The sequence below is a fragment of the Oncorhynchus tshawytscha genome, linkage group LG02, assembly GCF_018296145.1.
Source record: "Oncorhynchus tshawytscha isolate Ot180627B linkage group LG02, Otsh_v2.0, whole genome shotgun sequence".
Classification (NCBI taxonomy): Eukaryota; Metazoa; Chordata; class Actinopteri; order Salmoniformes; family Salmonidae; genus Oncorhynchus; species Oncorhynchus tshawytscha.
Genome location: NC_056430.1, coordinates 33,956,787 through 33,970,683, shown reverse-complemented (window position 1 = coordinate 33,970,683; position 13,897 = coordinate 33,956,787). Strand labels below are relative to the sequence as shown.

Here is a 13,897-nt window from a genome sequence, read left to right as displayed (position 1 = left end):
CTGTCAGAGCAGCTTACCGATCACTGTACCTGTACAGAGTCTATCTGTAAATAGCACACCCAACTACCTCATCCCCATATTGTTACTTGCTCTTTTGTACCGCAGTATCTCTACTTGCACATCATCATCTGCACATCTATCACTCCAGTGTTAATGCTACATTTTAATTATTTCACCTCCATGGCCTATTTATTGCCTTACCTCCCTACTCTTCTACATTTTCACAGATTTTATATTGTGTTATTGACTGTAAGTTTCTTTATCCCACGTGTAACTCTGTGTTGTTGTTTTTGTAGCAATGCTTTGCTTTATTTTGGCCAGGTCACAGTTGTAAATGAGAACTTGTTCTCAACTGGCCTACCTGGTTAAATAAAGGTGAAAAAATACATTTAAAAAAAGATGTACTGCTGTAATAATGAGGATGGAAGTGTGGTGCTGTTGCCTGTTGGTGACTTTGATGACTACTCTGAGGCTCTCAGAAAAGCAACCCCCCAGCTGATTGTTGCCAGACAAACCAAATTTGCTGGAGTACACTAGAATGAACAGAACCGTTGAATTCCCCATAACTGAGTGCTTCATTGAAATACAGTGGGCTTGTTCGGCATTGCAGCCAATAGTGCTCAGTCAGTCACAATCTACCCATGATACATTATGTTTTTGATCCTCTCGAACATGGCTAGTGATTGGGCTTCTTCGACATTGCAGAGGACAGTGCAGGAGACTGCAGATTGACTGACTGATCTACAAAGAACTTTGCATCATAAATAACTACTCATTATGATTTGTAGATCAGTCAGTCAGTCACAATTTACCCATGATACATTAAGGTTTTGATACTCTTGCACACAGGCCATTGGGCTCGTTTGACTGGTAAGGCGAAAGCAACCGACTGTAGATGAAAGTCGAGGAGTGAAGCTGGGAGAGATGCAGCTGCTACAGCCAAAAGTCAGACACTGATGTGGTTTTCCAACAGTCGATGCAACATCAAATCAACTTTGACTTGTCACATGCGCTGAATACAACAGGTGTAGATCTTACTGTGAAATGCTTACTTACAAGCCCTTAACAAACAATGCAGTTTCAAGAAAAATAAGAGTTAAGAAAATATTTACGCAATAAACTAAAGTAAAAAAATTAACACAATAAAATAACAATAACGAGGCTATATACAGGGGTACTGGTACCGAGTCAATGTGCGGGGGTACAAGATAGTAGTGGTAATTGAGGTTATATGTACATGTAGGTACGGGTAAAGTGACAATGAATAGATAATAAACAGCGAGTAGTCTGGGTAGCCATTTGATGAACTATTCAGCAGTCTTATGGCTTGGGGTTAAAAGCTGTTAAGGGAGCCTTATGGATCTAGACTTGGCGCTCCGGTACCACTTGCAATGCGGTATTAAAGAGAACAGTCTATGACTAGGGTGGCTGAAGTCTGACCATTTTTAGGGCCTTCCTCTGACACCGCCTGGTATAGAGGTCCTGGATGGCAGGAAGTTTGGCCCCAGTGATGTACTGGGCTGTACGCACTACCCTCTGTAGCGCCTTGAGGTCGGTTGCCGAGCAGTTGCCATACCAGCCGGTGATGCAACCAGTCAGGATGCTGTCGATGGTGCAGCTGTAGAACATTTTGGGGATCTGAGGCATTGTTCCCATTGTTTATAAAAGTTTTTCTTTATTATGTAAAAATAAACATGTCGCCAACACCCATATCACACAATCATAAACTGAAAATATACATGTGTACATTGTACAATCAATTGGTGAGAAAGACTGTATACATACATGAAAAGCAAAGTTGGTTCCACGGTTCACACTCTAATGATCGGTTGACAATAGAACCTCCCACAATGCAGGTAATGGCTGCAGGATGAAGTTGGTGAGGAGCAACTGCAGAAACTGGCAGTCGACTGCAGTCAAAACTTGATGACCTTTGATCACATTCTTTTTGTAAAGCTCCTGCAGTGGACATGTAGTTGCAAGTCGAAAAAAATGTATCCCCATAATGCAGCACGGTTTGAATGGGTTGTGTGCCCATTCGCTTACATTTGTTTGCAGGAAGTAATCTCTTTATTGTTTCATGCCAACGGCGTGTCAATGTTTGTATTTTATGTCTCTTCGTCATAATAAGAATCTATCAGAGTCATCACATTTTTCATGGGTTATGAAAAAGCTGGCCGACACACATCTAGCCATATGCATTGAGGGCCAGTACTGTGCTACATCGACCTGGGCAGACAGAAGGAAAATATTGACCCTACCGCATAGTTTTCAGTTTACTTTTAACTCTAGAAACTAAAGATACACCCACTTTCTGTTGAACTGACGTGTTGAAGCGCCTGTGTAGTGGTGACGTGTCTCTAAAGTGCTTTCTTTCCAAGCGCAGAGCTTTTTGCCCGTAGTCAGAACGAAAACTGGAGAGACCCACTGTCTGACACAGGGACCATACACTAAGAACGTAACGCTTGGGACATCATCATGGGCAGTGAGTATCCCCTAGAATGAAGTAGCTGGCTAAAGGACGATTTCACATAAACAGGAAACATTTGAATCAGATGCAAAGCAATGAGAATTTTCTATGATTGGATCTATTTATGGAGGCCATTTTCATTGTAACGTTAGCTAGCTAGCAAGCATTTAGCTAGCTAACATTTAGTTTGACGACGAATACTCCGTGTTTAAACATATTTTGAACTCATGTCTTCAACAACAATGACTGCAATGAAATGGTTAGCTTTGTTATTTGTGAAGAAACTAACGGTTAGACTAAAGTTAGCTAGCTAATTAAGGTTAACTAATTTAGCTCGCTAACGTTAGCTGTCAGTGTCGGTTGATAGCTAGTTAACTAGCTACTTGCTAACATTACATTAGCTAGCTAGCTAACAGCTGTACATATTTGTTAGTTACTTCGTATTATTAAATGTCCAGTCAGCTACATTGATAACTTTTTAATATCTACCATTGTTACATGATCATTGATATCTCAGAGCTCGGTAACTTTGCAGGTTTATCTTGCAGGGGTTATGCTAACATAGCTAGCTAAACTTGAAGCAGACAACCAGACTAGTGATGACGACGCACAGCTAACAGTCTGTGTTTTCCCCATAAGTAGCTCCATATCATAAGCAGCAAATGCTAACTGAAACCCCTTAGCTGGTATGCAAAATGTTTAATTTAACTATTTTGATAGTGCGATCTGTTTTCATAGTGAATTCGCTCATATCCAAAGATGCAAACCTCTAGTTATGCATGTATCGCTATGCCACGTCCCCCTATATATAGGTTCACTGCCCTTGATTTATGTTTATTATGGGGAACCAATAACATCCCTCCCTGTGTCTTTTTTTTAGTCAAATTCCTGGAGGTAATAAAGCCCTTCTGCGCTGTATTACCTGAAATCCAGAAACCCGAAAGAAAGGTACAGTATTTACTTCATGACAAGAATCGTTTTACTTTAAACTTTATAACCTCTGTATGTGTTATGTTGTAATGCTGTCATTTTGCTTCCATGTCTCGCTGTAATTGTTGTTCAACAGATCCAGTTCAGAGAGAAGGTACTATGGACAGCCATCACTCTCTTCATTTTCCTTGTGTGCTGCCAGGTAAATATCTGCCTTTTTGTTCACACAATATTTTCTAGCATGTTAAACGAGTAGAATTAAATAAATAAAAACCTCACACCTGAATGTCTATCATCCAGATTCCCCTGTTTGGCATCATGTCATCAGACTCTGCAGATCCCTTCTACTGGATGAGAGTGATTCTGGCCTCCAACAGAGGTGGGTTGTCACTATTGCAGTGTAGAGACATCAAATTAGAGTAACAGGTGAATAAATGAATTGATAAGTCAATCAAGGGACATATCAACTAATTAGTAACAGGGTGGGAATTGATAGTGTTTAATGAATGTTGATTTGATCAATTGGAGGGATAACTTTGTCTCCAACTTGAATGGGTGAATGGTGTTATTTATGAATGAATGGCTGAACATCTCTGGCTCTGCTCTCCTGTTAACGTCCCCTTGGTCTCTCCCTCAAGGTACCCTGATGGAGCTGGGTATCTCTCCGATCGTCACCTCAGGCCTCATCATGCAGCTCCTGGCTGGGGCTAAGATCATCGAGGTGGGAGACACACCCAAAGACAGGGCCCTCTTCAATGGAGCACAGAAATGTAAGACCACAAGTCCCACTTCCTGTTCCTAGTTTGAGTATCTTTGACTTGATTCTATCAAGCACAAGCATTACTGTGAATGAAGCCATAGATTCTTTAACCCCTTGCCATCTCCTACAGTGTTTGGTATGATCATCACCATTGGTCAGGCCATCGTGTATGTGATGACTGGCATGTATGGAGACCCCTCCGATATGGGCGCTGGGATCTGTCTTCTCATCATCATCCAGGTGGGCCCTCCTCCCCACCCCTCTGAGTCATATTCTTAGCCCTACTCTTTATCTCCCCTATCAGATCCAGGCTTGGTCCTAATATAGAGCAAGGTTCACATCATATTCTTGAATCAATCCAATCCTCTCAGATTACTTCATGGAATGTAGGAAGAATAGGTATATTTAAAGGAAGTCAAATATGGCTCCAGTGCGAGTGGTTTGTCTCTGTCTTTCTAACCCATCTGTCTCCCCCTCTAGCTGTTTGTGGCCGGTCTGATCGTGCTGCTGCTGGATGAGCTGCTGCAGAAGGGTTATGGTCTGGGTTCTGGTATCTCTTTGTTCATCGCCACCAACATCTGTGAGACCATCGTCTGGAAGGCCTTTAGCCCCACCACCGTCAACACTGGCAGAGGTATGGGGCATTGAAACTGATGTGCCATGTCTGGGTGTACATTTAGGACAGACTTACTAATTTCCAAGTAGTAATTTCATATAAGACCAACTAGGGCTCCTATAGATCCAGACTTGGCCTTGAAACCCCCCAGGAGTATGGCCAGTTGGTCTCTAGATGTGAGGCTGATGTTTGAGTATCTTGTCTTGTGTTCAGGCACAGAATTTGAGGGGGCTATCATTGCTCTCTTCCACCTGCTGGCCACGCGAACAGACAAGGTGCGTGCCCTGAGAGAGGCCTTCTACCGCCAGAACCTGCCCAACCTCATGAACCTCCTCGCCACTGTCTTCGTCTTTGGTGTAGTCATATACTTCCAGGTCAGTAACGCTCTTTCTTCGTTGTCTGTCCTAAAACCAGTTAAAGGAGTTGAACACATTTGTTAGTGTCAGATAATTAGTTACTCAAAAAACAACACAATGTGGTAGTTTTTTTTTCTTCGCCTTTTTAGTAATGTCCATTTAGACTTTATAAATGTATACTGTATCTCACCATGTCCGTCTCTTCCTCCCATCTTTCCACAGGGCTTCAGGGTGGATCTGCCCATCAAGTCTGCCCGTTACCGTGGCCAATACAACACTTATCCCATCAAGCTCTTCTACACCTCCAACATTCCCATCATCCTCCAGTCTGCCCTCGTGTCCAACCTGTACGTGATCTCTCAGATGCTCTCCACACGATTCAGTGGTAACTTCCTGGTTAACCTGCTGGGCACCTGGTCAGTAAGTACACACCCTTTATTTTTTATCCCTGCTCTACCATTTCTGAACTACAATGTCTAAACTCAATTTAACTACATTTGACATGTTTGTTACATGAACATATCCAGCGGCACAGACTATATGAGATGACCAGACGTGTGTGTTTGTAGGATACGTCGTCAGGTGGTCCAGCCCGTGCCTACCCAGTGGGTGGGCTATGTTACTACTTCTCTCCCCCGGAGTCATTTGGCTCGGTCCTAGATGACCCCATCCATGCTGCCATCTACATCTGCTTCATGCTGGGCTCCTGTGCCTTCTTCTCCAAGACCTGGATCGAGGTGTCCGGCTCATCTGCCAAAGATGTAAGTCCTGCTACCACATGTGCTGTACATTTGTTAGACTATGTATTCATCAACTAATTTGATTTAATTCAAATTACTCAAGTTGTTTTGATGTAGAAATCTTATTAACTAAACATTTCCAGGGCTTTTGTGGGCAGCGTGTGTCAGTTGACCTGTAGATGTTATGTAAACAGTGTGTTTTGTCTCCCAGGTGGCTAAGCAGCTAAAGGAGCAACAGATGGTTATGAGGGGACACAGAGAGACCTCCATGGTCCATGAACTCAACAGGTGAACAATCTCAGCCATCTCTCTAACCTTTAGCCATAACAATCCACATCATCATAGCTTTACCAGGGTTTAATATTACACTATTGCAAACTTTCTTCAGGTAATGATTGGTGCTTTACTACTCTGTGTGTTCAAGGTACATCCCCACAGCAGCTGCCTTTGGTGGTCTCTGTATCGGTGGCCTTTCTGTCATGGCAGACTTCCTGGGTGCTATTGGCTCGGGAACTGGTATCCTGCTGGCCGTCACCATCATCTACCAGTACTTTGAGATCTTTGTCAAGGAGCAGAGTGAAATGGGCAGCATGGGAGCCCTGCTCTTCTAGACAGACACCTGGCTGCCAACACCTGTGACGAAACAACCCTCTTAATGCACATGGACAGATCAGACCAAGTCCCACCAAATCTCCATCTATAATTATTATTCCCATAATTTATGTCCATTTAGATTTTTTAAATCTGCATAATGAATCTGTCATTTCCCGGGTGCTTTCTGGCATCTCCCCCTGACATGGCCTATAGAAGGTTCAGCTCGAACAGAATGGTTTGTGTAGCAAAGTGGTGGGACTGACTACATCCTGACATTCACAACCCTTGGCCTGCTCACAACCCTTGGCCTGCTCCCCCTTTGAGTCATAACACATAGATCAATCTCTCAACTCAGTTTGCCTGGTGCCTGGGACTGGTTAGCCTTTCAGAGTCATCTGGAGTGTTTCATATCTGTATAAAATGGTCTGATCCACAGGGGGGGGGTGTTCCTTTTCAGACTGAGAGAAGAGCTCTGTGGCTCATGTATGCAATCATGTGTGCTACACTGGGATGAGGGCAGTCCCTCTCTTATTGGACTTATTTCATACAACCCAACACAGTATATACATTAATTTCCATCATCTCTATTACCCGGAGGATATAGATGAGTGCGAGTGTACAGTATACCTTCACAGCTGGGCTCTTTGGTACAATCTTTATCTGGGGTGTTGACCTGATGGCCACTCATTTCACTGAGTAGCAAAGGAAGTTTTGGACCAGGCTCAGAACTATTTAGAACATAACCATGTTTGTCTGCCAGACGTGACTGTTTTAAAGCAGTGATCCAATATAGGATCAGGTAGAGTGTAGGGCTCTGTGTGGTCCAGCTTTGTCAAAAAGTGTGCAGCAGTGGAAGAGTTTATCAAGTGAACCACTCAGCAGAAGGGCCTTAATGTTGAAACTGGGCGTGCGTTTAGGGAGAGGTAATCGTATATATGCCACGTTCATACCTGTTGCCCACGTTGTTGGGTAAGATTGGGTGAGGAAAGATTTATTTTGTGTTTTTGTCTGCTTTGAGCATGACTGTGTTAAAAACACTTTCACATGTCGTGGATTTTGGTTTTCTGTATATATGCCATGCATTGAATCCATCAACAGTGTAAAATACTTTTTTTTAATATGTAAAAAAATAATAATAATAATAGTATGCTGTTCCGAACAAATGTTTTCCTGGAAAAAAAAGATCTTTCTCAATAAAAACTCATTTTAGTGAAAAGTTGTTTTTTCTTTGTAAGATTACACTAACAACTTGAATTATTGTCTGGATAAATCCATCACAACACACTTAGAGCAAAGTAGCTTTGTGTCACATGATGAAAATAACTTTCCAATATCTAGAAGTGTAAACTCATGGTCTATGGTGTAAACCAACTTTTTGTATCTAGCTACTTCAGTCAAGTTTATTGTCCCTCACGATGAAATCGGGGAGGGGACTGGATCTCTGTCCCTTAAAGCCGATTTATGCTTGGTGTTGAGGCTCCGAGGTGTAACCGATGTGAAATTGGCTAGCTTGTTAGCGGGGTGCGCGCTAATAGCGTTTCAATTGGTTGACGTCACTCGCTCTGAGACCTTCCTTGCTCTGCAAGAGCCGCAGGTTTTGTGGACAGATGGGTAACTGTTGTCTGTGTGCAGAGGGTCCCTGTTTCGAGCCCATTAAGTATGCCCTGACTTCCGCAGAGGCCGTATGACAACATTTTAAGTCATACCTGTACATTAAAGCCGATCTATGCTTGATATGGCCCGAATATTCTGTATGAAGGGTTGTGACCGTGCGTCTCCCAAACGTTTTAACAATGCGGAGGGCTCCGTATAGCTCTGCATTGACATGATCGGTTGACAATTTATGGCCATTAAAAGCAAATGTATGGTCATTCAAGCATCGAATTTGCCATACAGTATTTACTGCAATGTGGCCTCTACATAAGTCAGGGCATTCATACTTCTTGCACTTCGAGAAGCAGAGCTGTTGTGAAGGACGTTTTCAAGGAAATGTGTTTGTGTTTATACAAGACGCACTGCCCCCACCTACCGTCAACCAATCATGTCAGTGCGGAACTATATGGAGCCCTACACATTGTTACATTTGTGAGGCGCACAGTGATGTGGTAGAGCTTGATTTGGCCTATGTTAGCTGGACCATATTGCATCAAGTTTAAATCGGCCTTTGTTACACGCGTATGTTAACTCCGTATTAACGTTAGCGGACTTTTCTTAGCGGATTTACAATCATCGCGAATCGAATTAGGGGCGTTTCAGGCCCGTCGTGAACATAATTGTACACTCGCAAACTCCGTTAGAAACGAGGACTAAGGGGCTTAAATTGCAAACTTCCCTTGCTTGGCTAATAATTTGGACTGACGACAAATATGGCTGCGGCGATTCCCCCAAGGGCATATGACGAGGGTGTGTCTTAAGTGTTTGGACTGCAATTTATTCCCTAAGAATTTATGTCAGGAACTAAGAGGGGCAGCTAAAATGGGTCCTTCGTTCTCACGTCCTCAGATGCACTGACACAAAAAAACGTGGGTTATGTGAACGATGAAGTAGTTGTGAAACAGCTAGCTAGCAATACAATACCAAATTATTCTCCTTTTGTAATTGATAAAGTAGTATAACATCCGTCGGGAAACTCGGCACCGCAGGGACACCTTGAAGGGCACTACACGTCAGTAGACACCACACCGAAGAAATGTCCTCAGTCAAGGAGGAAGGTAACGTTACGTGCTGTGTGAATGAATGACCGCTTCTCTTCAAACTGGTTAGATGCAGTAGTTAGCTAGCTAACGTTGCTCGATCATTGTATTTTATAATTATGATTCTACTTAGAACGAGGCATTGTTTTATCTCCAATGCTTGTAGAACCAGGTTTCAGCCAGAGATAGATTTTCTAAATCTATGTCGCTGATTTCAGACATGGTGTGTGTGTTTCAGTACAAGTAGACGGACTCCTCTCGGTGTGATAACTTATGAATAGGTGATTCTACAACTACGGGCACTTCTATGTCCTCGGGTCAATTTGGGGGATTTTATAAAAAATCAAACAAATATTTGTATGTTAAGTTCACACTGTAATCACCCCATACTTTTTTAAACACCTCTCTATCAAGTATTTTAGCTACTTTTCAGATGCATTTTATACCTCAATTTGTCAGACCCTTGTCCCTGACCCAGACTTTTAAACTTCTACTATGTTTTTCTATGAGAACATTAATAATTACACATTTATATAATGTCATGTAATACAGAGTCAATTAAATAAAATCTATATAAATATTTGTGAGAATGCCCTTTATATTGTTGTTGTTTTATACCTTTTGGAGTGGTGTCATTTCCACCACTAAGGACAAAATACCTAATTTAATAAAGTTTTTTTCAATAGAATGTTACTTTGGTTACCAAGGAAACGGTGACACTGAAGCACATGGCTGCAGTGGACAGTTGTTCCATATGTGATGTCCAGAAGTTGAAGAAAAATCGAGAAAAATGTATATTTTATGTATTTAGTATAAACTATATGCTAGCTCTAATACTAACCAAAGCATGCTAAGCAGTCTGTCAATTTTCTTCAGAAACTGTCGAAGTGTCATTTCCATCAGCATCATTTCCATCATTTCCATCAAACTTAAGTGGTGGAAATGACACACATCCATTATCTTGTTTTTACTTTACTTGTTTTTTTTCTTTAGGCTTATTTAATGTTTTAAATTAATTTAATCTAGAAAATGCTCCAAGGTGTGCATGAGTTGAAAACTAAGTAGTGTTTGTCTTTATTCTTAGAAGATACCACATAAAACAGCACAGAGGTCACAGACAATATAGAAACAAAATATAAAATTATTATATACGATACCAGGAACATCTGCAAAAAGTCAGGGAGAGATACTGGAAGAGAAGTGAAGTCTCACTCTGAGCTTACAAAGCAAGAACAAATAAACAAGAGAAGGCAATGAAAATGCAACCAACGGAATAGAAGACAGACTTTAAAGAGAACAGTTGCAATGGAGACCTACTTATCAGGCAACACACCTCAGTCACCAGATGACTTGCAGCCAGAACATGAGGCTAACATACCTGCCCCTAACTTACCTGCCGCTGATGCAGACCCTGATACCCCTTCCTCATCGTCTGCAACAGGAATGAGAAGTCGAATACTTGCTGGAAGGAAGAAGGTTGTAAGAGGTCGCTCAAAAGCATACAGAGATCTTAGTATGACAAATGTCAAACTTGATAATGCTTTACGGAAAGCTGAGAAATACAAAAAAAGGCAACAGGGAAAAGGACCCACTAACAAGGAACAAGAAGAAAAAGCAGAAGCACTTCTTGAATGGCACAATTCAGAACCTTTATCAGAAGTTTAAGATAGAATATTCAGAGATTCAAATTTCCCTCTGTGAATTCTGCGAAATATGTCCTTTTTGGGTTGTCAAGCCAGCAGTCCAAGATAGGGACACATGCCTCTGCGGGACACATGCCTCTGCAAAACCCATGCCAACCTCCAGTTCATGGCTGACAAACTACAGTATCACAAAGGGATCAGCTGCAGCAACATTGAGAAAGTTATTGAGTGTTTGTGCTGAGAGAACCTGAAGAAAGAGTGCATGTATAGAGAGTGCTCCCTTTGTCAAGCCAAAGAGCTTGAAACATCTGACTTTGATGCTGGTGAGCAGACATGGTGGTTTGAGTGGGAAAACCAAGCTGAAGGGAAATACAGAGGGGCACATGGAGAAGTTCACGGGACATTTGACAGTAAAATAAAAGGTATGTGGCACACTGTAGATTCTATTGGAGGACTTCTCCAAAATGGATGTTTAATGACGTGATGGAAATTACATTTTGTCTGGGAGAAAATGACAAAAATATATTACATTCATGATTAGTATAATCGCAACCCTTATCAGATATAGTTTCTAGACGAATCAAGGACAAGTACAATACTGGTAAAATGGTGTTTGAATAAGTTTTAATTTCTGAAAGTTTACACAGCTAAAGTCCCCTAAATTGCAGAATCACCTGAAATATAAATTGTCTGGCCATTCATTTACATCACATTTGACTGTGTATAAGTGTATTTGATTGGACATATTAGGGTTGACTAACTCCAGTCCACAATCCACTTCATGCCACTTGAGTCAGCGGAGACTATTCTCACTGATATCTGCCTGTCCTCTCCACACCAGGTAAGGACCGTGTCATCTTTGTGACTAAGGAGGAACATGAAGCACCGAGCAACGCTGAGCTGGTGGAGGAGGATCCTGATGACCCCTATGAAGAACGAGGTGAGTAGAGAGAAGTAGTGCTTCTCAATTAGATTACATTAGGCCCAGATTAGCTCAATTGCTAACTAGATTGACATGAGGACATGCCCCATGCCTTACATGTTTTCATGGGTTTGTTGTGACATTGGCCAGACTTGCTGCCCTCTGTGATAACCGGTAACCTAATAGAGTTGCACTCCTTTCTAGTATAATTAGTATCTGTTTCCCTTTTTCTCTGTCTCCTCCCAAGGTCTGATCCTACCCAATGGGGAGATCAACTGGAACTGCCCCTGTCTGGGAGGGATGGCCAGCGGTCCCTGTGGAGCATCGTTTAAGGAGGCCTTCTCCTGTTTCCACTACAGCAAGGAGGAGGTGAAGGGCTCAGAGTGCCTGGAGCAATTCAGGGGCATGCAGGAGTGTATGCAGAGATACCCAGAACTCTACCCCCAGGAGGATGACAAGGAGACCCAGGGAGGGCCGTCTGAAAAGGATCCTTCCAAACAAGACTCTGCCCCTGAACCAACCCCTACACCCCCTGTCCAAGACTCTAGCCCTTCCACCGCCCCTGCTGACACCCCACCACCCTCAAACAGCTCAGCCTCAGGCTGAGCATGATTCACGACAAGCCCTTTCTATGGATGTGTTAAGGTGATCCTTTTTGTATCAATTATTTAAACTGATAAATGGAAGTGTTGACTATTCCCCCCCACTCTAACCCAGATTGGGTTTTCCCTCATAGAATATAAGAGACTTGTAGAGGGAGGAGGGTAAGGAAAAAGATGGGGTAACTTCACTCTAGGTGTGTGTATATTTCTTTGTGCTCCTTCAGGAAAAAAACAAGACCATGTGCTGTGCTATCCTTTGCCATTATTAGTGTTCTGTTTTTGTATTGATTGTTCTCTTTACTATATAGTCCAATTAGTAATTGCTTTTGTATTTTAAAAATGTCATTTCTACTTTATTTTTCCATTTGTCTTTTATATTTAATTCACACCTGGTTTTTTTTATTTTCCAATTTTCTCAGATTCTGTGGGTGCCTTGCAAAAGTATTCAGACCCCTTGGACTTCTTCACATTTTGTTGTGTTGCAAAGAGATGAAAATAGATTTAATTATTTTTTTGTCAACAAATCTACAAAAAAGACTCTGTGAAAGAAAAAAGTTGAATAGAAATTAAAAAAACAAAATCTAGTCGTTGCATAAGTATTCAGCTCCATGAGTCAATACATGTTAGAAACACCTTTGGCAGTGATAACAGCTGTAAGTCTATAAGAGCTTTTACACACCTGGATTGTGCAATATTTGCCCATTTTATTATTTTAAAAATTCTTCAAGCTCTGTCAAGATGTTGGGGACCATGGCTAGACTCTCAAGCAGAAAAAAAAGTATTGCCATAGATTTTCAAGCAGATTTAAGCTAAAACTAACTTGGCCACTCAGGAACATTCACTGTCCTCTTGGTAGATTTGGCCTTGTGTTGTAGGTTATTTTCCTGCTGAAATGTGAAGTCCTCTGCTAGTCTCTGGTGTAAAGCAGGTTTTCCTCTAGTTTGTTGCCTGTGCTTAGCTCCACCCCCTTAATTTTTATCCAGAAAAACTCTATTTGCCGATGTCAAGCATACCCATTCCATGATGTAGCCACCACAATGCTTGAAAATAAGGAGGCAGTTACTCATTATTGTGTTATGTTGAGGTCAAATTCAACACAAGGCTTTGCATCTTGGCCATGAAGTGTATTCCTTTGCTGTTTTTTTGTTGCAATATTAATTTTGTGCCTTGTTGCATACAGGATGCAAGTTTTGTATATTTGTATTCTTTTCACTGACATTTAAGTCATTATTGTGGAGTGACTACAATGTTGATCCAACCTCAGTCTTCAACCATCAGACATTGCACTCTAGCTGTTTTAAAATCACCAATGGCCTCATCAAATCAAGTGTATTTATATAGCCCTTCTTGCATCAGCTGAAATATCAAAGTGCTGTACAGAAACCCAGCCTAAAACCCCAAACAGCAAGCAATGCAGGTGTAGAAGCACGGTGGCTAAGAAAAACTCCCTAGAAAAGCCAAAACCTAGGAAGAAACCTAGCTAGAAACCAGGCTAGGAGGGGTGGCCAGTCCTCTTCTGGCTGGGCTGGGTGGAGATTATAACAGAGCATGGCCAAGATGTTCAAATGTTC

At 41.8% G+C, this 13,897-nt stretch overlaps 2 protein-coding genes across 3 annotated transcripts; both read left to right on the top strand.

Moving 5' to 3' along the window:
- Positions 1-2,326: 2,326 nt before the first annotated feature.
- Positions 2,327-7,682, top strand: LOC112217258 (protein transport protein Sec61 subunit alpha). The gene is made up of 12 exons (XM_024377525.2): positions 2,327-2,485; positions 3,351-3,418; positions 3,537-3,602; positions 3,701-3,779; positions 4,039-4,170; positions 4,291-4,400; positions 4,641-4,794; positions 4,990-5,150; positions 5,355-5,552; positions 5,702-5,893; positions 6,084-6,160; positions 6,297-7,682. Exons 1-12 carry the CDS (start codon positions 2,479-2,481, stop codon positions 6,481-6,483), a joined length of 1,431 nt encoding a protein of 476 aa, XP_024233293.1. The 5' UTR covers positions 2,327-2,478; the 3' UTR covers positions 6,484-7,682.
- Positions 7,683-8,525: 843 nt separating this feature from the next.
- On the top strand, positions 8,526-12,903 carry LOC112217269 (mitochondrial intermembrane space import and assembly protein 40-A). Of its 2 annotated transcripts, XM_024377541.2 has the most exons (4): positions 8,526-9,177; positions 11,644-11,742; positions 11,972-12,369; positions 12,746-12,903. In XM_024377541.2, the coding sequence occupies exons 1-3, from the start codon at positions 9,156-9,158 to the stop codon at positions 12,328-12,330; spliced, it is 480 nt and encodes a 159-aa protein (XP_024233309.1). In that variant the 5' UTR covers positions 8,526-9,155; the 3' UTR covers positions 12,331-12,369; positions 12,746-12,903. The 2 variants fall into 2 exon arrangements, with proteins under 2 accessions (XP_024233309.1, XP_024233302.1); XM_024377534.2 differs by lacking the exon at positions 12,746-12,903 and having other exon boundaries at positions 11,972-12,677.
- The last annotated feature ends 994 nt before the right edge of the window (positions 12,904-13,897 follow it).